General features: G+C 41.8%; 2 protein-coding genes across 3 annotated transcripts; one reads left to right on the forward strand and one right to left on the reverse strand.

The window, feature by feature from the left end:
• Positions 1-5,911: 5,911 nt before the first annotated feature.
• LOC121614002 (high-affinity choline transporter 1-like) lies at positions 5,912-15,640 on the forward strand. Of its 2 annotated transcripts, XM_041947762.1 has the most exons (8): positions 5,912-6,151; positions 7,617-7,733; positions 8,999-9,154; positions 10,200-10,348; positions 10,484-10,627; positions 11,414-11,567; positions 14,496-14,713; positions 14,967-15,640. In XM_041947762.1, the coding sequence occupies exons 1-8, from the start codon at positions 5,968-5,970 to the stop codon at positions 15,525-15,527; spliced, it is 1,683 nt and encodes a 560-aa protein (XP_041803696.1). In that variant the 5' UTR covers positions 5,912-5,967; the 3' UTR covers positions 15,528-15,640. The 2 variants fall into 2 exon arrangements, with proteins under 2 accessions (XP_041803696.1, XP_041803697.1); XM_041947763.1 differs by lacking the exons at positions 7,617-7,733; positions 8,999-9,154.
• Positions 15,641-19,426: 3,786 nt separating this feature from the next.
• Positions 19,427-26,378, reverse strand: LOC121613975 (ankyrin repeat domain-containing protein 1-like). Its single transcript, XM_041947717.1, has 9 exons — positions 26,251-26,378; positions 25,215-25,397; positions 23,533-23,661; positions 23,066-23,173; positions 22,695-22,793; positions 22,523-22,621; positions 22,247-22,345; positions 21,725-21,823; positions 19,427-20,983 (listed from the first exon to the last, which is right to left on the reverse strand). Exons 1-9 carry the CDS (start codon positions 26,275-26,277, stop codon positions 20,891-20,893), a joined length of 936 nt encoding a protein of 311 aa, XP_041803651.1. The 5' UTR covers positions 26,278-26,378; the 3' UTR covers positions 19,427-20,890.
• Between the last annotated feature and the right edge of the window lie 650 nt (positions 26,379-27,028).

Below are 27,028 nucleotides of genomic sequence, written 5' to 3' on the forward strand. Positions count from 1 at the left end.
CAGCACCAAGGCAGATGACAGACTCTCAATGAACAGGTCAACCGGTCACTGGATTGTTGGTGGCAGCAAAGTCATGGCAAACCACATTAAACAATGTGATCCTTGCAGGAAAGCTGTTTGGGCGACAGAAACACAAATGATGGCGGATCTACCTGCTCACCATGTCGATATCTCGCCACCATTCTCCGTCTGTGGGATGGGTTGTTTTGGGCCATTTCACACTAAACAAGGTCATAAACAGTATAAGCGACATGTTCTTATATCCACTCGTCTATCCTCAAGGGCAGTCCATATAGAAATGCTCAAAGATCTAACAACTTGCCCTGCGATGTGTTTTAGCTATCCATGGAGCTGTTAGAGAAATGAGATGGGGAAATTAACTGACAAAGGCTTTAAAAGAAGTGGACAAGGACAGATTGGCTGCATACTTGGCCGAAAAACAATGTGGTTTCATTATAAACGTACCATGGGAGATGTTTGGGAACGTCAAAGGAGTATTTAGGAAAGGAATATTTAGCGAGCATTGCCCTGAGACAACAATCTTCAAAATGAAATGTCAGGATTGGAGACATCCTTATTATGAAAGAGGAAGAGATACCTTGCAATCATTGGAGCCTTGAAAGAGTATCTGATATTTGTAAAGACGATGATTGACTTGTCTAGAAAGCCACAATACAAACAGGACACAGAAAGCTGGGGCTACGGTCAGCAACTCAATAATCTATCCATTCTTGAATGCCCAATCCGTAAATTGGTTGTACTTGTTGAAAATACCTAAAAAGTGTTCTACTCAAACTGGTCTCTGACTGTGTGGAGAGTTTTTGCAAATACCAATTATTTGGTTCTGGCCATTATTTTGTTACTTACCAGTGTAGCTGAATAAATATCTAGGCAGGAAAAAATAGAGTCTGATGATGGCTGAGCAAAATGTGATACTCTTTCAGTGTTGATAAAAGATCCCTGATCATGTATTTTTATGGGTGTGTGTTTTATTTTGTCAAACATGTTGACTCTTGAAATGAAAAGGAGCTGGAATCCTTTTTTTAATGTGGCAAGACACTTCCATCATTTTCAGATAATTATTCCTGATCAAAATTTTAATAGGCATGCACGGGTACTCTGCAGAAAATTTCCTATGCCAGCTTCGTACGGTCTATATCAATGAAATAACGATGTGCTGTGTTGAACATTTCAAACAGTTGCCACAGCCAAAATTGTCAAGTTTTCAGGTGCTTTGAGAAGACTCAAGCGGAAAAAATTTAAGTTCATTAAAGTTCACGCTGACGCAAAGACATTAGGTGTACATTTTTCTGTTTTTATGATGACAGCACTCTGTTCATGGCTGGATTTGGCAAACAGTGTTTATTTGTTAGTCTGCTATGAGAATGATGTGTCCCCCTCAGGGACACAATGGCTCCTCCAGGGCGTCCTTGCCTTCAAGGACATGGATTTTGTAAGAAGCTACTTCCACAGATCACGTGTTGATGCAGTTACACTTGGGAAGAGTAAAACTTTGATATGTCTCTTGCAGAGACTGATGCTTCACACCTTTTCAACATCTGCCTATAATGTGTTTGGGCAGCAGTCAAATTTTAATCTCTCTTGGATGCTACATGGCTGAATCGATACTTCCCTGATATTCAATTGTAGTTATTATGCATCAATGCACACTGATCCACTTACACACACACTACAACAAATGGTTCAGATCTTTGCATACTCAATAAACAGCTGTGCTCGATCTTATTTAAAAAAGGAATTACTTACACAGCATCTAAACCAACAAGTGTGGCTGTCACCCACAAAGTGTCAGTCACCACTGAGACCAAACGGCTGTTGGTACTTTTCCATACTCTATCTAGAGAGGATCAATCATGCAGTCAGTAAACAAACAACGGAAAAGTACTGAGTAATACGAGAGGAGAACAAGCTGAGCGAGGTTGTGCAACATCTTCTCACCACACCCTTCGGCTCCGAACCATTTATTATAACTATTGTTTATACTTCCCTGTTTTGAAGTTAAAGATGTCTTCTCGTTAATGAAAATGCATTGCATGAATAGCAGAGCAGGGTTGTGTTAGCTGCCGTGTGTTGTGTTGGTTTGATATTAGTGTTTACAGTTGTGTGCCTTTGTGTGCATGTCTGTGTTCTGAACAGCCCTTCAATGGGAGATAAAAAGTAAAGGAAAGTATAGCATGGGAGATAAGAGGAAAAAATGTGATGAATTTGAAGAGAGAGAGAAAAAAAGAAGAATTAATAATAGTAAAGATAAAAAAGGACACAAATGCTACTCTTATTTTTTGATGCTGCTACTATTACTATCACTACCACTGCTACTAATATTAATACAAAAAAAATCCACTGATGTGAAATTTAATAAGTACATTTTTGTACTGTTGTAACATTTGTCATTCATTCTGTTGCATATGTTAAAAAACAAGTTGAGATAATGAAAACAAGAATGCAAAAAATGGGAGGTGACATTGATGACTGTCAGGCCGGGGACTCAGAAGAGGACTCAGACGCAGAGATCAGTGCACACAGAAGTTTATTGAACACTCTGGTACCAATTCGCGAAGTGTTAAACAAACCAGCTATAAAATTATCTAGGCAGAAAGCTATGTCTAATAAATATCTATAATAAGGAAAATAACAAAGAACAAAAAACACTCACTAAGAGGAATATCTAAGGAACTCAACGGCTATGAATACAAGAAACAAAAATCGCTCCCGAAGGAGGAAACTCAAACAACTATGGCTAAACCAGACTAGGTATGGAAAACAACGAAATCAAAAACTATTTCTAAATAACGGAGAAATAAGTAATATCAAGAAATAACTATCACAACAGAAAATCACTCAACAAATCGGCTAAGATAATACTACAAAAATAAACCAGAAAACTAAGTTATCAAAATTACAACAAAAAACACTCACGAAGAGGAAACAAGAGCTTACGACAAAATCTGTGGCTGTGGTACGGGCAAGGGAGATGACAGGCTCGGGTGAATTGCTTGACGGACAAAGACACACTGGCACAAGACAAGGGAGACGCAGACTATTTAACACGTGGAGGGTAATCAGGAACAGGTGGAGACAATAGGTAATCAGGGCGGACACACGGGACACATGAGGAAGGGCAAGTGCTCTGAAACGAGAGGAGAGTTAGGCCTTCAAAATAAAACAGGAAATAACAAGACAAAAAACCCATGACAAGACAAACCTCACCGCGGTGTGACAATGACAAATACGTTTTTTTGATAATACTTCATGACAGGTGTGAAAAGAGAACTAGGTAAAGGAATGAATAGATATATTGTAGGAGTTTGTCAGTGTTGAGGAAGTTGTGGCTGTGTGTTTACCAGTTTTTAAAAATGAAACAATAATAATAGTAACAGTAACAATAACAACAACAACAGCAACAATAATAATAATACTAGTCATAGATAATAGACAATGTCCTTAATAATACTGTGGGTATAATATAAGAATGACAAACTGTAAAATATACGAGATCAACAGAGGAGAGAGAAACAGAAAAATGAAATATAGATAAATAATATCATAATAAATAATATAAAGACTAATGAATAAGATAAAGAATGGATAATGACAACAGATATGTAGGTATATGTTATAATAAGTAATGTTATTACAGATATGGGTATTATATTCATGCATTTTCTTTTATTACAGTACTACAAACAAATACAACGGAATCATTACTATTCCCTGTTTCTCGTTTTTGTAGCCAGTGAAGAATCTTTTGTTTTGAAGACTTTCTCAAAGAAAGGTTTCTAGTTCTGTGAGTTCTTGCTCTTTTGAGGTCCAGCCACTTATTATCGATGATGTTTAGTTTGGGAGACTATGAGGGCCATGGCAAAACCTTTAGCTTGTGCCTCTTGAGGTCGTCCATTGTGGATATGAAGCCTTAGGGGAGCAGTTCAGTCAGGAAGACTCTTCTGTCGGATGCTTAGGTCATTCACTGGCTGTGTCAGCTGGTCACATCTATCCAATAGCACAGCAACACACCTTCACCGTCACCTTGCTGCTGTCTTTTTAAACATGACTCTCTCTCCACCTTAGTTCTTTCATGCTACCATTACACAAATCCCTCCACCTCCCCATCTATGCACACCTTCAACTTCATCATTTCATCATTCTCATCATCAGTCAACACAGTCACCACCAGTGTCTGGACTCCATGGGGGAATTTTTCTTGCTGCTGCTCAGGATGATGCCCCTCGATTACAAAATCTCCCTGTGGAAGCTCTCCCTGTGGAGTCTAAGTGCCAAAGACTTCCTGATAAGACTTAACTATCACATATCATCTGTCATGATAAACAGATATCTTTATTTCATTCACTTGTCTCTCCTGATTGAAATACAGAATATGGACAAAGGAAAAAACAACAAAGTGTTTTAATAAGGTGTTGGGCCACCAAGTGTTGCCAGAACAGCCTCAGTGTGCCTTGTCATTGATTCTCCAAGTCACTGCAACTCTCCTGGAGGGATTGAACACCATTCCCCTGAAAGAAATTCTCTCATTTAATATATTGATGATGGTGATGGAGAGCGCTGTTTGCCATGTGTGTTCAGTTGGAGTGAGATCTGGTGACTGCAAAGACAACTGCATATTCAAGATTCAAGATTTCTTTATTGTCATTGAGCATGACATGTCAATGAAATTTGCATTGCAACCCCCATGTTAGAAACAAGATAATGAAAATGAAATTAAGATACTAGAATAAAATAAACCAACATGCAATAAAAATATTCATAAATGCAATTAAAAGTATACCAGAAATGAAAATATACTAAGACAATAAAAATATACTGGAGTCACATTGCTGTAGACCAGTGCCTATAGTTTGTGCACCAGTGAACTCTCAAATGTGTGTTCACCTTTGTAATGTAGAGTTTATGCACTGCAACCTGACTATAATATCTCTCTCTCTCTCTCAATGAACTGTTCTTGCTGATACAGGCTGATCACATTCTGCACTGAAATTGTCAGTCACCTGAGGAAGAGTTGCTCCTCTGTTTTCCTTCACCTGCAGGCTGCAGGCCTTCTGTCAACACAGCTTAACCAGACAATGAGGATTAATGTCTGTTATAGACTTTGCACGCTTCCGTGAAGTTTGTGTTGTAGTCAAAGCGCATATGCAAGGTGAAGAAGTCAGAAATCCACAAATCTGAAAGAAACACTGAAATAACACTTGTGTTTTGGTTCTGGCTTTCTAATCCATTCAGTTACCTACTTTAACAGGAAAACACACAATTTTACTCCACAAAAAATAAAAAAAACAAACCTCTGACCTGTCTCTCATTTGCCAAATTGAAGGAATAATTGAATGCCTGCATGATATACAGACCATTCAGGAAGGGTCAGATCCACAAAGGTGAAGTGTTGCCATCTTTGACTTCCTGTTCCTTTCGATCTGAGTTGCTGACAAGAAAACAATTAATAATTGATTAAAAAAAAAGCAATCCAAGAATAATAAAACAATGAATCCTTTAAAATTGTAGCCTCACATGAAAACTTGTGTGACTCAAACTTCAATTATTCATTGTTGCCTTAAAATTCAAAATTGACTGATAAAGTACACAAGGGTTAGGTCAAGGATTGTCCATTGTTCTAATGTAGTAAAATTTTATGTTTAGTTTGTCATTCCAAGTCATTCAGGTATAAAAAATAAAAAAAAAAACTGAAGCCAAAATGAAACTGTCAAGCTGCTCAAGCATGCATAATGAAAAGCATGATTAAATTTATGCATGCTGGCCAAGTAACTAAACCTGACACAAGCAATGAAACCAGAGGGTGTCACTTCATCTTCAAGGTGGAGCAAATTTGTTTTTCCTCTATTTCTTGTCTGGCACGTTATCCTCTTGAAAAAAAAAATCACTTACTTACTGACTCTCTCCGTCAGACATCAGCTAGTGAGGAAGCCAGTCAACCAGTCCATCATGGCTGTCAACATCCCAGGAGTGATCGCTATGGTGTTTTTCTACCTGTTGGTCCTTGGGACCGGCATCTGGGCTTCTTTCAAGTCCAAAAGGGAACAGAAGAAAAGTGCAGCTACTGGAATGGAGATGGCCCTGCTGGGAAACCGGAGCATAAGCTGGGTGGTGGGGGTCTTCACAATGACAGGTGAGGAGAGCACAGCTGACGAAGCGAGGATTGACTATACTATATCACTGTAAATTCCAAAAAGTCATGATTATTGAGGAAATTATTTATAAGAGTATGAATATCTTTAAAATTCTTCAAAAGGTTTTGAATAAATTAACATATCTTTGAACATAAATATAAATATAAATTACAGATATATGTGAAGAAATTCTGCAGCTAGCATTAAGGATGTCCACAAAGCCAAATGAAATATAGGCTACAAAATATTGACAAGCCGTTGTAGATTATTAACAGGAACACAAAAACAAGGTTACACTGGAGGTTGTTTCTTTGTTTTGTCTAAACCATTTATGTATTGTTTATTAAGAAACACAGGAATGGCAAACCCATGTCATAAACAATAATTAATTAAGTTCTCATGCACAATTAAAATGAAATTATAGTTGTTCATGTGGACAAATGACTCTAAAAGGATTGGCACTAATTCTGATGGGACACTGATCGGAAGATATATTCTAGTTCTCTGTAAATGCAACTTTTCATGAGAACAAAAAATATTACTCAAATGTCATGTAAATATGATTATTAAATATGATAGTATGTAGTCGTAATAAATAAAAAATAATACAATAAGTAGTAGAGTAACAAATAAGTTGCTGAAAACTGCACTGAAACTCAAGCCATTCACCCATTCAGCCAAAGGTCGCGAGGCCACCTGCTCAGTATGAGCATTGACACTCAATGACCGGCATCTGGAGGTTCAGTATCTTGCCCAAGATCCATCCATTCCTGCAGAACAATGTCTCTGTCAGAATGTCTTAGTCACCCGCTGTTTTTCAGCCATGCCTGGTTCACTCAATCACTCACGGCTCAGCCTCTGTTCTCTCTCAGCAAAGTGGCTTTAACTGGAATTTGAGTGTTGTTAAATTCCCCCCTGCACCCACTCACTGCCTTCTTTGTCTTGGGTTCACAAAACTGGTCCTGCGTAACACTCTCTGTGTGGCACAACAGTTCAGCAGCATGAAAGGTACAGCTTTCAAAATGATCAAGTTGAATTCAACTTGTCTAAAACAATTTTGATAAAAATGGAACATTATAAGCTTTATGGAGACAGGACATATCGCAATGCTGCAGGGCTCAAAATATATGGAAGCTATACTGTATTCAAAACAAAAATATTTCAATTAATATAATGAACTCTCCTCCAGTGTTGCATCACAGAGATCTCTTTAAATGTGTGAAGCAAAACCTGTAATTAACAATGCTCTTTGTTTTTACTTTTTCTAATTACTTATTTTCTTGGGAACATTAATTTGGACTACAGAATTTTCTAAACTGATGACATGGTGTGCTCATGACATCATGAGATGAGCCCATTGAAAGTTTCTTAATGATGATGAATTATAACCCAGCTTTTGTCCTCGATCCAAATAGCTGCTGTTTGTCCACTTAATGACTTGCTGTGTGTTAATCCATCCTGTAGCTACATGGGTTGGAGGAGGCCTCATTGTTGGCACAGTTGAGATGGTGTACACACCCTCCATGGGACTAACCTGGGCAATGATGATGCTAACGGCATATAGCTTGTCTTTTATTATCGGTAAGAGTTTCAAATTACATTTGACAGAATTCTGTACGTCTGCATCCTTCATTAAACAAATATTTCCAGCAATATCAGAAGGCAGTACTGTATATTAGACAGGATTACTGATGACCTTGGCAACCTCACAAACTGACATTACTGAATAAAAAAATCATGCCAGTGCTGACATGTGTCGAAGAGTCAGCAGTTGACGGATGACTAATCCCAATAACTTTGCACTAATGTCTTTCCTTGTGCAGACACAGCAACTCTTTATCTCAAAGTGTTCAAACACTAGCCAAGCATTCTTTCTCCATTTGAGCATCCCTGGTCTCTGTGTGCTGAGTCTCCTAGAGCAGAAGGCCACAGGCCGCAGGACCCCCCCCAAGCACATGAGCATAGGTGGAAAGCACAGGTGCAGATGCTGAGGCAGACTTCAGTGTCTGGAAGGCAGTCTGCTGTGCAGGTCCCCACAGTCATTCCACCTTCATCTTCAGCAGTTCGTAGATTGGGGTCCTGCTGTACAGAGCTCTGGGATGAATTTGGCCATGTAATAGACTACTTCAAGCAACTGCTCGTGCTCCAATACATTTATGGCACGCTTGTTATCCCAATAGGCATCAGCAGAAGCCATATCCGCCAAAGGGAGTGATAAAAGTGGCTAATTTGCGTCAATCTTCATGCAGGGGAATCTGATATAATCTAAGCATCTGAGAGCTGAAGCATGGTTTCCGATATTGAGGGTGGCACATACTTTTTTCCTGTTTCGTATGAAAGCAGGCATCTGGGATGCACCAGGTTTTCAACTAACTTCACTGTTAACCCATCCACAGCAACATCAGATGCTCAGAGCAAGGCGATATAGAAAAAGAGCCAGTCTGCAAATGGAGGAATGTAGGATAGAGAGATGGGTCAAGCAAACATACAACTTTCACCCAGTGGGGCTATAATTGAACACATAGTTTTATTGCCTACATTTACACCAAGTACTTTTGGTGCCCAAACACAATTTATACATAATAAAGCACATTGACCATTCATGGTTCAGCCACATATGAGGTTTCAGCCTAGTCGTTTTACCAGTCTTAGTTAAGACCAATTAATGCATTTGAGGTTGTAGACTTTACAGATTAACAGAACCTTAGGGCTGATTAAAAATTTCGGTTTTGGATTCATATTAAAAGGAAAAGAAATAAGTCAGAAAATGAAACTTGTTGGTGCTTTTTTCACCTTCACTTGAGACTTTTCTAACTGTGATGTGGTCTGTCCCTTCCTAAATCAAGCTGGCTTGGTGTTTGCCAAGCCAATGAGAGAAAGAAACTGTGTAACAATGCTGGACCCTTTCCATGTCAAGTATGGAAGACTACTAACAGCTGGACTGAGCCTGGCTTCACTTATTATGGATGTGGTCTGGCTGCCCGCAACACTAATTGGTTTAGGTACAGGATATATGAATGCACTTTACATACATAAACACAGGACATAAAATAAAGAAATTTGCATTTGGTATATTATTTCTTTGTTGTAACAATACTTCTTGCCAATAAATCTTCCACAGTTGGAAAGCATGTTTACTTCTCTTTTAAATGCCGCCACATTTGTAAGGAACATGGATTTGTGGGATGAGCAGCAGAGCTGAGTATGTGGGTTGTGCCCATGAAAAATTAGTTAAATCTTCTCAGTGGATTGGATGATTGAAGTCTGAAGAAACAAGACATATTGGCAATTTAACAGTTTATTCATTTAACAAACAGGAGCCTCAGTAGCGTTAGAAGAACCGTCCACAGCCACTACAGCCTGGCACCTCTTCCTCATGCTGGTCATCAGCCTGGTCACACACCACGACCAGCATTGGTTGCAAGTCAGCCAACGTGGTTGTGTTGGTCACTCTGGCATGAACAGCATGTCCAAGCTGATCCCACAAGTGTTCAGTGTGGTGTCCTCTCCGTTCCCAAATTCTGAAGAGAGGAGAGTCTCAGAAAAACCCAGCGAGTGTTGTCATCTTGGAGGATAGAGACTGTGGAGCTCTGGGATTGCCATCGGTTGCAGAATCTCATCTCGATATCTTTCTGCATTGAGATTGCCTCCAATGATGTTTTTCCAGTGAGGAAGATGCTGCCCCACACAATCACACTGCCTTCCTCTAAAGATGTTACTCTATCGGTGCATCAGCACAGCGTTCTCAACATTGGCAGGGAGGTTTTGGCAAATTTTACCCGCATACTCAACTCTGCTACTCATCACACAAATGCATGTTCCTTACAAATATGGCAACATTCAAAAGGGAAATAAACAGACTTTCCAACAAGATTTCTTAAGCATTGTTACAACAGAAAATAATCTACCAAACACAAATTTCCTTACTTTTTATATGCTTATATTTGTAACTGTGCTGTGTTAATGTGACTTACCACAATGAATATGAACTGGTGATATTAACACAATGACTGGTCATAAAATTTCACTGATAAATGTGTTTGACAGGAGGAACCATGAGTGTAGTCCTGGATTTGTCCTACACTATCTGCATCTGGATCTCTGCTGCAGTGGTCATTATCTACACAATGCTGGGAGGCCTCTACTCTGTGGCCTACACAGATGTTATACAGCTTGTCCTCATATTCATCAGCTTGGTAAGTTTACCATACTTTATTTTTACACTGTCTGCCTTTGTGTTCTGAAGAGCTCACACAAGGCATCAAAAACTCCAAAGGATGCCTTTAAAAGTTGTTTGTGTTTAACATTTCCATTTTTATTTGTCTCTGCAGTGGCTCTGTGTTCCCTTTGTCATGATGAATCCTCACACCATGGACATTAGCCAGACACTGGTGAACAACACCTTACATGCTCCCTGGATTGGTCAACCAGACCTGAAAAAGACCTGGATACTGATTGATAACTTCTTATTCTTTGTAAGGAAGCAACAATACAGCCTATATCAAATACAGTTCAGTGTAGTTTTAACCCCTTGACGTCTGAATTTATTTAGAATTATATGAAAAAAAATGTCTTTGTGTTTTTGCTTTCAAATTGATCCTAAATTAAGAGGAGTTTGTTAATTTTTTTGTAGCACATACAATAGATACAAATTTAGGTATGATGCAAATTAGCGACGACAGGCATTAATGCTTAAATGCATTTTTTTCAAAATTCATAAATGTCATTCAAAATTTATTTATTTCATCAAAACAGCTGCAAAACTGGCTTACAGTCATTACAGTGTAACAACAACACAACGGATGTAGTTTTCACTTTGACCGGTCCGGCGAGAAACCAGTGGTTGCAAAAGGTTCCTAGGTGTGTGTTAATATGCACAAACCGGCTTTAGAGGAATGCATGCACGATTCAGCTGCAATGTGGATTAAAGCGGTATGATGCGAATTCGCGTCAATCTGCGTTAAGGGGTTATAAAGGTATCTTCAGAATGATGATAAATAACAAATATTTTAATAGTAGACTGTTTTTCACTGCAACTAAAGAATCAGAGTGGTTGAAGGCAAATGCTATTTTCTGAAACAGCATCTCTGTAAATGTCAAAGTTAAATTAACTATTCTATGAGTGTTATTGTAAGGTTTAAAAGTCTATCCCATTCATTTGAATCAATGCTTCAGTGCTGCTAGCAGGCAGAGATTTTGCAGCATTTTTCTGATGTGGACGATCGTGATTGAATTAACCACCTATCTGTTTTACACTTCAGGTTCTGGGGGCTCTGGGGTACCAGAGCCTCCATCAGAGGACCTTGTCGGCTTCTTCCTTAGCCACAGCCAAGCTCACATGTGTTGTTGCCGCTTTCATTTTTCTCATATTTGGGATACCTCTTATACTGCTTGGGGCAGCTGCTGCATCCACAGGTATTAACAGCTTCGACATACTGTGTATATTTTGATCATATAAACACATGAATGATTTAACATTTGCACTAAAAGTCAAGGAATAGTGTCCATCTAGAATGTCTGTGTACAGCTTTAATGGCACCCACCATTCCCTCCACTTAAATGTTCTTGAAGAATTGGTTTCATCCATCCATCAATTTTCTTCCGGTTATCCGAGGCCAGGTCACGGGGGCAGCAGTCTAAGCAGGGATGCCCAGACTTCCCTCTCCCCAGACACTTCCTCCAGCTCAGGGACCCCGAAGCGTTCTCAGGCCAGCCGAGCGACATAGTCCTCCAGCGCGTCCTGGGTCTTCCCCAGGGCCTCTCCCCGGTGGGGCATGCCCGGAACACCCTCCCAGGAAGGCGTCCAGGAGGCATCAGATAAAGATGCCCGAGCCACCTCAGCAGGCTCCTCTCGAGTGACAGAGCTCCTCACCCCATCTCTAAGGGAGCGCCCTCGCCACCCTGCGGAGGAAACTATGACCCAAAGTTCATGACCATAGGTGAGGGTAGGAACGTAGATTGACCAGTAAGTCGAGAGCTTTGCCTTTCGGCTCAGCTCCTTCTTCACCACGATCCACGCCGCCGCACCGATCCACCTGTCAATCTCACGCTCCATCCTTCCCTCACTCATGAACAAGACCCCAAGATACTTGAACTCCTCCACTTGAGGCAGGAGCCTTCCTCCAAAGCAGAGGGGGCAAGCCACCCTTTTCCGGATCGAGAACCATGGCCTTGGACTTGGAGGTGCTGATTCTCACCCCAGCCGCTTTGCACTTGGCTGCAAACCGCCCAAGCACATAATGGAAGTCCTGGTTCGAAGAAGCCAACCGGAGGCCCTCCAGCCCTTGTCTGCGCCTAGAAATTCTGTCCATAGAAATAATGAACAGAACCGGTGACAAAGGGCAGCCCTGCCAGGGTCCAACATGCACTGGGAACAGGTCTGACTTCCTGTCGGCAATGTGAACCAAGCTCCTGCTCCGGTCATACGCAGACTGGATGGCCCGTAGTAAAGGGCCCCGGACTCCATACTCCCGAAGCACCTCCCATAGAATGCCACGGTCGAATGCCTTCTCCAAGTCCACAAAACACATGTGGACTGGTTGGGCAAACTCCCACAAACCCTCGAGCACCCTGCGGAGGGTGTAGAGCTGGTCCAGTGTTCCACGACCAGGATGAAAACCGCATTGTTCCTCCTGAATCCGAGGTTCGACTATCAGCCGAATTCTCCTCTCCAATATCCTGGAATAGGAGGCTGAGGAGTGTGATACCCCTGTAGTTGGAGCACACCCTTCGGTCCCCCTTCTTAAATAGAGGGACCACCACCCCGGTCTGCCAGTCCAGGGGCACTGTCCCCAACTGCCATGCGATGCTGTCAGCCAAGACAGCCCACAACATCCAGAGACTTGAGGTACTCAGGGCAGATCTCTGCCTTGCCACCGAGGAGCTTCAGAACTACCTCGGTGACCTCAGCCTGAGTGATGGATTAGCCATCCTCTGGGTCAGCCCCTGCTTCCTCTACGGAAGGCGTGGCAATGGGATTGAGGAGATCCTCAAAATACTCTTCCCGACAATATTCCCAGTTGAAGTCAACAGCTCCCCACCTCCGCTGTAAACAGTATTGGCAGGGTACTGCTTCCCTCTTCTGAGGTGCCAGCCGGAATATCCTTTTGGCCGACCAATAATCCTCTTCCATGGCCTCCCCGAACTTTTCCCATAATCAAGCTTTTGCTTTCACAACCGCCCGGGCTGCAGCACGCTTGGCCTGCAGGTACCCATCAGCTGCCTCAGGAGTCCCACGAACCAACCATGCTCGATCGGACTCCTTCCAGCTTGACGGCATCCCTTACTTTCCGGTGTCCACCACTGGGTTCGGGTACTGCCGCCACAACAGGCACCAGAGTCCTTGCGGCAACAGCACCGAACAGCTGTTGGAGTTGGAGAACATGGTCCATTCAGACTCAATGTCTCAAACCTCCCTCAGGATCTGGTCAAAGCTCTCCCAAAGGTCCAAGTTGAAAACTCCTCTGACAGAGGGCTCCGCCAGATGTTCCCAACAGACCCTCACTACCTGTTTGGGCCTGCCAAGTCTGTCCAGCTTTATCCTCCGCCAGCGGATCCAACTCACCACCAGGTGGTGATCAGTTGACAGCTCAGCCCCTCTCTTCACCCGAGTAGTAGGGCAGCGACCCTCTTGTTCACCGGGGAAAACTCCAACACATGGCGGCTAAGGTGGGGAGCTAAAACCAAACCCACACCAGCCCGCCACCTCTCACCACGGGCAACTCCAGAGTAGAAGAGTCCAGCCTCTCTCGAGGAGTTGGGTTCCAGAACCCAGACTGTGCGTGGAGGTTAGCCCGACTATCTCTAGGTACTCCATGTCACTCCTTCTGGCTATGCACAACTGGGCCCTGTGGGCAAAGGCCCGGCCACCAGGCGCTCGCCTGCGAGCCCCAACGCCAGGCCTGGCTCCCGGGTGGGGCGCCGGTAACGCCAGTCCAGGTGAAGTAGTTGTCCTTGTTTTCATATCTTTCATCGGGGGCTGTCAAACCGCTCTTACTCTGACCCATAACCTAGGACTTGCCTTGGGAGACCCAACCAGGGGCAATAAGTCCCAGACAGCATATCTCCTAGGATGTTTGCTTCACTCACTGATCAACATTTCAGGTTCTTCAAGAGAATATTCTTAGATTTCATGTATTAGAGTGGAGGCCAAATGATCAAGGGTTGGCTATATATCAGTGCCAAGGTGATTTAAATGACAGGACTTGATGAACTGGTCCTACTGTGCTCCTTATATCTTATCACACAGTGCATAGTTAATACCGTAGTAGATACATTAGGCTTGATCATGGGATCATAGGAGGCCTTTTTCAGTCTTTTCCCTCTCTTGTGTCCTTGCCTCAGACTGGAACCTGACTACCTATGGTTCTCCATCTCCATATGAGCGTGGGGAAGCAGCTTTCGTTCTACCCATCGCCCTGCAGCACCTCACCCCGTTCTTCATCTCCATCATTGGTACTGGATGTGTGGCTGCCGCTGTGATGTCATCAGCTGATTCAGTTTTGCTTTCTGCAGCTTCTGTCTTCACTGTCAACATCTACAAGAACATGCTGAGGCCTCAGGTGAAAGAATACACTTGTTTTACACCACAATGAAAAAGGTTGATGAAACTGCTGTTTGCTCTTGTGAAGGTTTGAAGTTTATTTTGAAAGAGGGGCAATGGAGTTCAGTACAGTATAAATGGAGTAAAATGGCTTGATGAAGAAACAAAGTAGGAAGAAGAGTGAAGAAGACTAGAGGGAGGTATGAGAAAGCAGGATAATCTCAGTCATTTGCTGTTAACCTGCTCTTCTTCCTCTCTTGTCTCTTCCTCAGGCATCAGACAGAGAGAGTCAGTGGGCAATCCGTGCTGCTGTGGTGGTCGTGGGCTTGGTTGGTACATCACTCACCATACTGAAAAACAGCATCATGGTGTTCTGGTTCCTTGGTGGTGAATTGGCCTACATTGTAGTCTTCCCTCAACTCGTCTGTGTCCTCTTCTTCAACATCTCCAATGGTTACGGGGCTATTATGGGCTGCCTGGTGGGAGTTGTGTTGAGACTGCTCAGTGGAGACCCATCTCTAGGGTTAGCACCAGTCATACACTTCCCAGGATGCACTCTTGAGGACGGGGTTTATGTCCAGTACTCTCCAGTCAGGACCATCTCCATGCTGTCTGCCATTGCTGCCATCTTGTTATTCTCCTACCTGGCTTCTGTGCTCTTCAACAAAGGTGTACTTCCTGAGAAGTGGGATGTGTTCAAAGTGAAAGTCCAGCAAACAGCACAACCACTGACACCAACAGATGCTGCCACAGAACATAACGAGAATGAGAAACTGAGCAGAAACAACTCTGAGGCCGAGGCTTCAGAGCCAATGATGAGCACAAGTTGTTAGTCTTCCTGTGTGTGCAGTCGTATCTGTTCTTTTGGAGCATAATCTCGATGAGTAAAAGTAAAATTCACTCTGGAGATTACTGCATCCAAAATATAAATGTATTATGAAAAGTTGATCCTGTCTCTTTGTGATTTTTTCTGCATAGTCTTCCTCATTGTATATACACATTAGCTTATCAGGTTTTGAGTAAGTGTGACCTCTGCGTGTATGTCCCCCTTTAAATAATTGTCTGGAGCTGATCTGGGTTGTCAGTTCAGGTTTATTTCCTTTCTGCAGTCAAAGCATAGACACAGAGCAAATCACCGTCAACTGTGGACACAGCACATGCGCTCTCTCTACGGAGTTCCTCCATTGTTGTGATCCTATTTTTGGATTTCTTTTTAGAATACATCTATTTAAAAAAATGTATATATAATAAACAAAATGTATATTTATATATGTTAATACAAAATTAAAAAAAGGTTTCATATACTAGACCACCCACTTTTTTAAGTTTCTTACATAACTATTAAATAACAGACAATAACATACAAGAACACAAACCATTTAGAGACACACGTACCTGCAGTCAAAGCATAGACACAGAGCAAATCACCGTCAACTGTGGACACAGCACATGCGCTCTCTGGAAAGATAGCATACGCACCGTCTTAGCTAGCAATACGCAAGAATAATAATCCTTGCTTTATCGACAAAAAGCACCAGAAAACCCACAACCAACTCAATAAGAACATAGCGAAATTAACTTTAAACAATTCAGAACAAACAAAATGCAGCCAGTTAAGGTTTTCATTGCTTTTATAAAGGTCGGCTAATATCATTTTGTCCACAGACTTTCACAACACGTTACCTCTACGGAGTTCCTCCATTGTTGTGAGGATTACCCATAATCCGTCGCCAACTAAGACTGCAGGTACCAATAAAAAACAGCAGATGGCACTGTCGTCCCATTCAGCAGGATTTAACCTATTATTCTATTCTGAACCTTTTTAACTATGTTACATAAGCTTTAGAAATAATCTTTTTAATTAAGATAAAAAAATACAAGAAGTAATAAGTGGCTTTTGTTTGCAATGATTTGATGTGGCCACAGCAAAAGAAACATTTGGCAAAACCTCATAACCAGCGATATATAAACAGGATTCCATACCTAAGGTGTAGTTTGTAATGCATAACCAATTTTATTTACAACTCACGCCAGAATTTAACCAAAGCAGTGCGAGTCTGGAGGTCTTGCCAAAAAGAGTTGTAGATAAGTTGTTGTGGGTTTTTTTGTTATTTTGTGTAGTACTGCAGTTGGCCACTGGGACAAATTCACAGCAAGGTGTAATGACTGTTTTAAAATTTTACTACAAAGAATATGATCCCAGTTCATTGTTATGTAATTAATGAAGGCCAGAAGGCAAGTCTTCTTACTCTCAAACAGCCCTTTGAAGTTCTGAGGACCAGCCAAAATGTCCCCACTTTCCAATAATGTCCTCACTCTGTTGGTTAAAAATGTGTCCTCGTCCTCACTATGTAGCAAGTGCAAGAACACACACACACACACACATGCAGATGCTCATGCGCCTTGTATGTAGTTCCACCACTCCACAAGATTTCCTTGTTTCATTGTTATATTCAAGTAGTGTTGGCTGTGTGGTTATTGCTGTTGTGGTGACTTGAACAAATCTGTTTGGTTGAAAAACTAACCTGCTGACTTGACTCACAATTGGAATTGCCCTGAATGGACCACATGCCACTGATCAGGAGTGAAAATAAATGAGTGGCAGCCATGATAATTCTGCCAATCACAACTGTTAAACTAATTGGCAGCCTTTTTGGTTGATTACTCACTTTTCTCTTTGGGCCCTTAAAGGATAACTTTCGTTTTTTACAACCTGGACCTTATTTGTAGCATTAAATACGCCCATTTACTCCCCCAGACAACTTTGGTGGCATTTGGAGTCATTTTGAAGAAATTAGCCCCAGAGGAGCGGCGCGTATATCCGTATAATGTGAGTACTCGGGGCATCCATGCAGCCTCTATATAACGCATAATCTGCGGCGAAACTCGTTCATATTCCAATATTTAGTTATGATATGCTGGTGCTATTCCCCTCTGAGCCCGTGGTGGCATGTTATCAACATCCGGCGTCTCTAGACAACTACCTCTGACGTGGATGATGTCATTACCGAACGCCAGGCGCTGCGAGCAGCCAGCCACAACACGGCTGACTCTGCGGCGGTCGGCTACGAATACGCAATAACGAACCATAGCTGTGCCAAACTACAAACTACAGCTAAACTAGCCGACCGCCAGCTCAGAGGGGAATAGCACCAGCATATCATAACAAAATATTGGAATATGAACGAGTTTCGCCGCAGATTATGTGTTATATAGAGGCTAATGCTGATTTTAGCAAGAAATCCAAAAATGAACAATTATTGAATCCATCTGCCAATCAGAAACTGCCAAGAAAGCTTCTACATGATCAGTATGAGTGATGCACAGTATATATTTATGTAGCATCATCTAGTAACGATGACCAAGTTGCGATGGTGAATTCAGATCTTCTGAATGAATACACAATATGTTATGAACACTGAAACACAAACTGATTGTGTTTTTCTGGCAACAAAAGGGATCATGCAGTCAGTAATCATACCATGGAAAAGTACTGAGGACCAAGAGAGAGTGGAAAAATCTAAGCGAGGTTGTGTAACATCTTCTCACCACACCCCTTGGATCTGAACCCATTTATGCATTTGCACTACCCGATATTATTTTAATTTCATACCAGGCAATCAATCATTTGTCAAAGATGCCCCCCCCATGAATATAAATGCATTGCAAAACTGTCCACTCTAGTGAAGGATTGTGTGAATTATGGGACACTATAAGAAAACCATTAAATTAAAAAAAAACAATAAAACAAACAATAAAATCTGCTGTATACACTACGGCTTTACAACAATCATGAGCATGTAGACACAAGTAAGCAGCAGTGTTTATATTGGGTTATTAAGTGGAATTAATGTACTAAAGGGAAACTCCTCAGCTGTTACACATCAGTCAGTGCAGAGAACAACTCAGCCTGTGATGTCTGCATATTGTCTTCTGTGTCTGTGGAGTTTTTCATGGCAGTCACTGACAAAACCTCTGATATGGTAAGTCCTATTTCCTGAGCAAGTCTGAAAAGCCAAAAACTCTGAGCTCTATTGTCGTGAGAGTGACACGACCACCGTGTGGCGCTGCAACAGTTTGGTATTTGACTGTTGGTCAGCTCATTCTTTGCCCAGACAGCACAACGGTTGCAGTTCAAATGAGATATGACTCCAGTAATTTGGTGATTCTGTCAACAAGGACAAAGCAAATGGTGAAAATAGACTAAAATTGGGAGTAATTCTTAAAAATGTTAAACTGTTTGAATTATTTAGTCTCCTGTCAATACACGTGCTTAAATCTGCATGAAAACGTTTAACGTGAGCACAACAGGAGCAGTACAGTAAATCAGTCTGCACTGGTCTATACACTAACATGGGTGAATCCGTTGTTCACACCTGCATAATCCTGCATGAAAAGCTTCTTGTTCAGGTCATTAAATCCCTTCAGTCATCTGAGGACAGCGGGGCAGATTGATTGCACAGTTGACAATGTTGTTATGAAATGTGATGACAGGCAGCCAGTAAGATTTTGGAAAGCAGGTTAGGCGAGGGAGAGAGCCTCGATCAGAGAGGATTAAAATACAATGTCAGTTGGTGCAGTGACTTTCTGCCTTAATGCTAATGCTCACTTAAAGGCTGCTTATTCTCCTTTGTGTGTGTGTGTGTGTGTACTTCTCATTCTGTCGCTCAAAAAAAGATAAAAGCTTGAATTCAAAATCATCTTTATTCAATCAATCCATAAATACAAGGAGAAATTCATATACATCTTCATTGATTAAAAAAAATCCATCTGATTATCATTCATATATCAAGACCTGTTTCATCCACATAAACTTGCCAAACATCCTCTGAACCAACAGTGACTTTACAGCATCTTCCCTCTCACACTGTCTCTGCTTGTGACTCTGGAGAAAATATCTTGACTGCACCAAAACAAAGGAGGCCAGCAGCTGGAGTGTCAAGGTCAGGCTGTGGCGGAGCCCTGATGAGAATCTGAACGACATGACCTTCGTCTCAAGACAAGATCAAGATTAGAAGAAAATGAGATAGTCAGGGCTGTCAGACTGGTGTTGGCCATGGAAATAACAAACAAACAAAAGAATACGGGAGTTTTATTGTGGCCGAGAGCAAGACGAAATCTACAGATCACCAACATCAATACAAGAAGTGTAAGTGGAAAGATTCTTCTCAACCTGATCCAAAAACTTTCTTTGTCCTGTTTCATCTCTCTATCTTAAAATGCGTAAGACCAAATAACTTGGTTAAAATCATCTGAATGTTTAAGTATAACGACACACATCATCAGCAAGAGGATGCTTAGTTTTCACACTGAGCTGGAGACTTTTTTTAAAAATAAATCATTTCAGCTTTACACTGGAATCCATCGACAGACTGTTGATCCAGCGGTACAGTGCGAACCAGGTGAAGCAGCATCTCCTAGCTGTTAGTTAGTAAATTAAAATCTGACCGTAAAAAAATCATTAAACCAACTACAGTATAACTCTAGTTATTAAATATGTTATTTCTATAAATCAATCAAACCTGATAAATCGATTACTGACAGCTGTTATAAATCAATAAATATATCATCTTCTCGATGCAGTGTCGCTGACTTCAACTCAGCTTAAAGTAAAAGACGTCGTCGCGTCGTCGGCCGAGACATTGTCCAGCAATATTTGGCGATCGATGACTCTATCAGTGCTAATAATCACATTATTAACTTCATTCTGATCAGATTTCACATTGTTAATCAAAGACTCCCTCGAGTCCCTGCCGCCTTCCCTCATGCGACTACAGTTGTGTATATAGATTTGCATTTCCAGCATCTCACGAGAAAATCAAACCTTGCTAGCAGCCCTCAGGTAAGAGGCTGGAAGGGTGCCTAGTCAAATTCCTGAAGCGGGAGGAGGTAACATCAGGTCAGGTCCAATGAGGCAACATTATGAGTCATGCTGTCTTTGTTATGGTATCCTCCAGCACCCTGAGCCAACTTCAAAATACTAACCAATATTTCCTGAGGGGTTCAACAAGCCTCTCTGAATAAACAGACGTAAAAAAGACTTGTGTGCCTCATGAACCGCAGCATGGAAATGATTAGAGCAGGCTACAAAATACAAGCTGTTTCCCTTTTCGAGGATTTTTTTCCTGATAAACCAGCAGACCCAGGTGGCCGAGTCTCATGTTGAATTTCTGCTTTTACTGGAATGTGTTGGGTTCTACTGGTCAGGCTTGTTCTGGCTGAAGTTACACAGGAGGCTCTTGGCTCCGTTCTGCCATGAATACAGCGTCTCCATTGGGGTTTTTCCATCCTGCACAGGAGAAATAAACACATTACATGTACATCAACTGGACAAACTAAAGCTTTTATTGTTTGGACTCGCTCCAGTAGATGAGTAAGGTGCAGTGTGGTAGGTCTTTAGCTCGGGTGGTGCTCCCTGCAGAGGACAGTTGTTGGCTATTGTCTATCCTACCACCTGTAGTGTGTTTCTCTGCTTACACATGTTGGCACTTAGTTCCCAACCAGTACTCGCATTACTCTCACACAATGTGGCTGCTTGCTTGTACATGTTAAAATGCTCAACACAATAAAACTTAGCAAACATAATTAGCAGCTGGGCCTGAGGACATTACACACCTGCAGCCCTGCAGAGAGTCGCATCATTTCACATTAGAAATCCTGTTTTTATGAGCAGTTGACACGCTGATGAATCGGACAGTGTTGTGCCCTGAGGAGAATGCACACACCAATAAACCAGTGGTGGAAAGTAACTCAGCACATTTACTCAACTGTAATTCTTCCACCAGCGCAACCTGTTCTGCAGGTGCACAGGCCTGCACAGAAAATGATGTAGCTCTTTTACACTGTCATCAATGGGTCATCAAAAGCCTTCATCCTCAAGTATCCACAGCAAGTTTAGCTGAACACTGTCCATTAGAGCTCAAAAGGCTAATGGACGTTGAAGTCCTCCATATGTCAGCTGGTTACTTGTCAAATGACAGAAAATGCTCTGCAGTGTCGTGCATGTGCTGAGGTGCAGTTCAGTACTTACACAGTTCTTGGTGTTGAGGCTGGCCCCGTACATCATCAACAACTTGATCATCTTGAATCTATTTATTCTCACAGCATCGTGCATGGGGGTGTCTCCGTCCTTCGGTAGGGCAGGAAACAGATAAACAGGTCATTTCTCGATCTCCATTGCTTTAGTGTTGTGTTGTTTCTTTCACTGTGTAATGAGCAGCAGTGTGGCAGCTATTCAGCCCCATGTTTTCATTATTTGTGCAGGAATTAGAAATTTGTGCTCAGAATTTAGAGAGAATTCGCTGTTTGTTGTTACCCATACTCCAAAACGCTGCTGCTCAGCTGCAGCTGACACTGAATGCTCCTCCAGACCAGACAAGCCAAAACTTATTTCTGCTGCAATAACTTGGCACTAAACAGAGCACAAGCTACAACAACAGCACCAGCATTTCTCCTGTGTACTGTCTGTGTACTTGAATCAGCTTTATGTCCCGCTGCAGGTGATTTAATGGACTGGTGAGATCTGTGGTGCGTCGTACGCCTCAGTCCTTACTCTGTCTTTGGCGTTGACGTCTGCTCCGCAGTGGATGAGATGCTCGGCGCACTCACAGTGTCCTGTCCTCACTGCAACGTGGAGAGGGGTGCTGTGCAGCTGAGGAGAGCAGAGGATTTCAGTTTTCTTGACTTAAGCAAGAAAAAACACCTGAAAATGTCACTAAAACATTAAGGGCCTGCGTCTTTTTTTAATGCCACCACTAGATGGTGCCAAAGTGCACATACTGAGATGACCTGCAGTGACCCCTCTTCCATATTCAGGGTATGTACCAACCTTGTCTCTGTAGGTGAACTTGGCTCCCTGGTCGAGGAGGAGCTGCAGAGCGGGCAGGCTGCCTCCTCTGCAGGCCCAGTGGACCGCTGTGGCCTCCAGCTGAAACACACACCCAGCTGTTAGACTGACGGTGTCTTTGTGAGATGAAGTGCAGACTTTTTAAATCTCTCACCTTGTCTTTCTTCTCGATGGCAGCTCCGGCCTCCAGGAGTCTTTTCATGACCTCCACGTGTCCTTTGAACGAGGCTTTGTGCAGAGCTGTTCTCTGGAACTGAACAAGATTTGACAAGTTTCCCTTTCAATAGATCAAGAGTTTCTTCACTGACACAGTTCATGACTTCAAAGCAAAATAATGACAAGCTAACAAAACATAAAGATTATTTGCTTCTCTCAATTGTTGAACTGTTTCATACATATATTATTATCAGCCTATAAGTGTTTTTTTTTTAATAAAGTGTGTTATTTTTAAATGCACATTAGCATATTTTTTGCGATTTTGACAAGCTGCCATGTTTCCACCCACAGAGGCTGGGGGACACTCACATGGTCGGCTCCATTGGGGTTTCCTCCATCAGTGAGATACTTCTCCACCACAGGCAGGTTGTTCTCCAGAGCTGCCGTCAAAAACAGCTGCTCATCCACAGTCTCCGGCTGGACGGAACATGTAGAAATAAGGGAACAGGGGTCACTTAAAACCACATCGACCCTTCATTTGACCAACAAACACACAGAGAGGTCTGTCTACTGTCTAAATAAACAGCAATAAATAAGTTTATAATTTTTATGAAAACAATATTAAACAATATTTGTTTCCCCATTTCATGTAACTGCTCGTCCGCAGAGTTATAGTATAAAACTGTGTCGTTTGTGGTAGAAAGAAATTCAGTAAATCCATCCCGAATCACATAATAACCATGAACATGTTCCTCTCAGGAAAAGAAAAGTTCAGTGTTTGTCGAGAAAGTGAAACTTCCACTATTAAAACAAAGAAATGAAGACTTGAATCTTACCACAGGTTCAGGCTCTGGTTGTTGTTTCTTGTGGACGGGAGCCTTCCTCTCCCTTCTCCTCTTCCTCAGCTGCAGGATGTTGAACAGGTCATCCACCGTCTCCAACTTCAGCCGGCCACTTTTATCCGTCTGACGGGGCATCAACCAAAACAACAAAAACAAAAGAAAAAACGTATTTACTTTCGGTATATATATATAATATATAGTCTATATTATGACTGTATCATTTGCTTTGCAAGTAAAATAATAATCTGTAAATCAGAATAATGACAATTTGTTAAAAGTACAATAAAATAAATAAAGTATAAATTAGCACTTATGCTGACATGTTACCCTGAAGAAAAATGATGACAGATTAATAACAGATATTAAATGATAATGGTGTTTGGACCAGCACACCAAAAAAAAGGTGAAAATTAGATTGATGTCCCTAAGATGTCTCACAAACTTTCAGTGCAGTAACTCGTGTCAATTGGCTCTTTATAAGGTTTAGAGTCTCGTTTCCTCCTGAGTAGATTATCATCAATTAAGATATGTTATACTCTCAACGGCCTGAAGGTGGCAGCACAGACCAAAAGACAAACTCGGGAGCCTATCATTGACTTTGTCCCAGTGGACGATCATGGATTCAAGTTGTTTGTGCTGTGTCTCATTTGAAGTGTAGCATCAGTTAATTCTCCCATATTTAACTGTGCAGCGTGAGCTCTGTGGACGGACGTTCACACTGAGGGCTGTGATGGATGTTTGTGGAGCTGTAAATGAGCATCTTCACAGTTTTACATCTAATACTATGTGGAGTACTTCTTCTGTACTGTGCTTCTCTTCTCCTTTCGTTCTACTTCAATCAGTACTAGCGACACCATCTTCATTCCTGCTTCTAACAGTACAACTACTACATATATCACTGCTTTGGTAGCTACTGCTATTACTGCTATTAATGTATAACCATCCATTTACCAACACGCCTTCTGCTAGATGATTTTACTATTACTATTATAAGTAGGCATCTCTCTGCATCACTACAACTTTAATCACTACTGAAATACACATACTGAATATTACTACGACAACCAGAGTAGAAGTTAAAGTGAAGCAGAACATTTCTCTTCACGCCACCGGATAAATGATCTGACAGCTGTTACTCATAACTTTACAGAAGATTTTACAAAACCTGATCGGCTTATTGAACTCGATGCGTTGTTGCTGATTAAATAAAACTGAATCATATAAAGCAGCTCTACCTCAAAACCATTGAGGTATTTCTTGCATACTAAAATGCATCAGTGACATTTATCTAATAACAGAACAGGATCATTCCTGCACTTCTTTACTTTTACTTCAGTGAAATTGTCATTTTCGTGGATGTATTTGCTGGTATATTGTGGTATTGCTATTTTTACTTCAGTAAATTATTTGAATAGTTCTTCCACCACTGCAAATGATTATTCCAACTATTTCTATTGTTAGCAGCAATGTTTCTTTACTGTAACTGCTATGACTAATTATTACTTTGGCTCCTACAAAGGTCCCTGATACCGCAGTTACTGTTCCTTACATTTATGTATTTCCATTCACATTAGCAGTAAAAGAATTCCTTCTGCATGTACCTCAGGAGAGCTGGCTCTAACTGCGCTGCTGACACTGTGCCAGCACTGTGGCTGTCGTTATCTGTGTGTTCTTACACTCAGAGCTGCCACGCTGACTTCCTCCTGCTCGCCGCCGCTGTCGTTCTCCTCCGACGGATCCCCGCCCACCAGCTCCCTGTGGGTCCTGCGGTCATCCTGCTTCTCTTGATTGACGGCCGCCTCGTACACGCCCCCCTGGAAGCCGTCCGGCTCTTTGCCCTCTGACCTCTTCCCGGACACCTGAAGAAGAGAAGAGAAGGAGGTGTTGGAAACCTTTACACAGGAGAAATGAGTCAAACCTGGTTTAAAATGTGCCACACAAGTTCCTTTTCTGTGTTTTCATATAAAGATCATAAAGGTCTAAATCTCTGCTTGAGCCTTCACAAAGGTGAGAATTTTCTTCCTATCCGATGATATGAATGAGTTTGGGAAAAGGTTTGAAAGCGTGAACAGATTCCAGCACTGATGTCCTAATCTGAGCTCAGCAGGAGAGCTTTTGCTTTGTGTTGGTCCACAGTTAAACACATGAGCAGCTCTCAAATCCCAAATCCTGCTGCTAACGGAGGAATGTAAACACACCGCAGGTCCAACACATGAGCACACACACACACACACACACACTTCAGCACTTTAATGAGCTACAACTGTTTATATGTTGCTGAATCACTCGTGTCATCATTTAAACTGCTGACAGTCTACGAATCATTCAAACCCTTCAATTCAGGTACTGAGTAAAAAGTGTTGAGGTGATCACTGGGTAATGATCCTTAATGATCAGTTTGGTATTTAATTACTTTTACTGTTTAAGTACTTCGACCATAGCTTAAGTCTAAATAAATCATGACAAATTCTATTAGTTACTATTAACAGTCATCTTATTGTAAACATCATCTGTTTCCAGCTGAGTGTCACTTTAATTTCTCATTTCAGTATCTGAACAACTTTCTAATAAAACAAAAAACTTCTATTCTTGCCTCAACAGATTTTGAGAATTGTTTAAGAACACAACAAAATGAATTGTGTAGCTTCTCAACCTCCAGTCCATGTTTTTCTTATTTTAACAAAGATCCTGCAGCTCCTTTTTAGGTCTTACCAGTTCCTCAACGCTGTGCAGTCCCATTCTCCTGTTTGATATGAAGTAGTTTAGCAGCACTGGGGGTGACTGGAGGTAGAGTTAGGTCCACTGGTCTTCTGCTGGGATGGTCAGCGCGTCTCCGTCTGTCTCTTCTGTCAGCAGCCGGAGCGTCGGCCTCTTTTATAGCCCTGTCAGACCTCAACTCAGATCACATTACTGTCCTCATGTGCTCATTTGGCATGCTCAGTGGTACCAGCATCACCCCCCCGTCTCCATACGCAGCCCCTCCAACCATTACTTCTGCCCAGTTTGGGCTGGAGCTGGCTTCTACGTCATCACGCAAAGATGGAGTTGAGGTAAGAAGCGTCACTCTGCAGGTGATCGCTGGTGGGACAATGAGAACTGAATGGGATGAAACTGAAGAAAGGAAGACATTAAAGGACAGCTTGTCCGTCCTCGCTGTTGGGTATTTTCCCATTTTTACACCTTGCACGCTTCATTACATCTGAAGACGAACAACATGAGCTTCTAAAACTTTTATTCAAAAGTGAAAACAAATATACAACATATAACATTTTGAAAGCCTCATCCTGGTTCAACTTAAACCGATCAAACTTAGTCGTTAAGCACAAGAACTGATGGAGAGTTTGTTAAAGTGAGGATTTGTCTCTGATGGTCTGGCTGCTCCTGATACTCGTCCTGAACTAATCAGCATGATGAACGACAAAAAGCTGAATTTTCCTGTGCTCAGTCGTTTGAAACAGCACAACGTTCACTTCTTTTATTAATTTCATCC

This window comes from Chelmon rostratus, chromosome 11 (genome assembly GCF_017976325.1).
Source record: "Chelmon rostratus isolate fCheRos1 chromosome 11, fCheRos1.pri, whole genome shotgun sequence".
NCBI classification, from domain to species: Eukaryota; Metazoa; Chordata; class Actinopteri; order Chaetodontiformes; family Chaetodontidae; genus Chelmon; species Chelmon rostratus.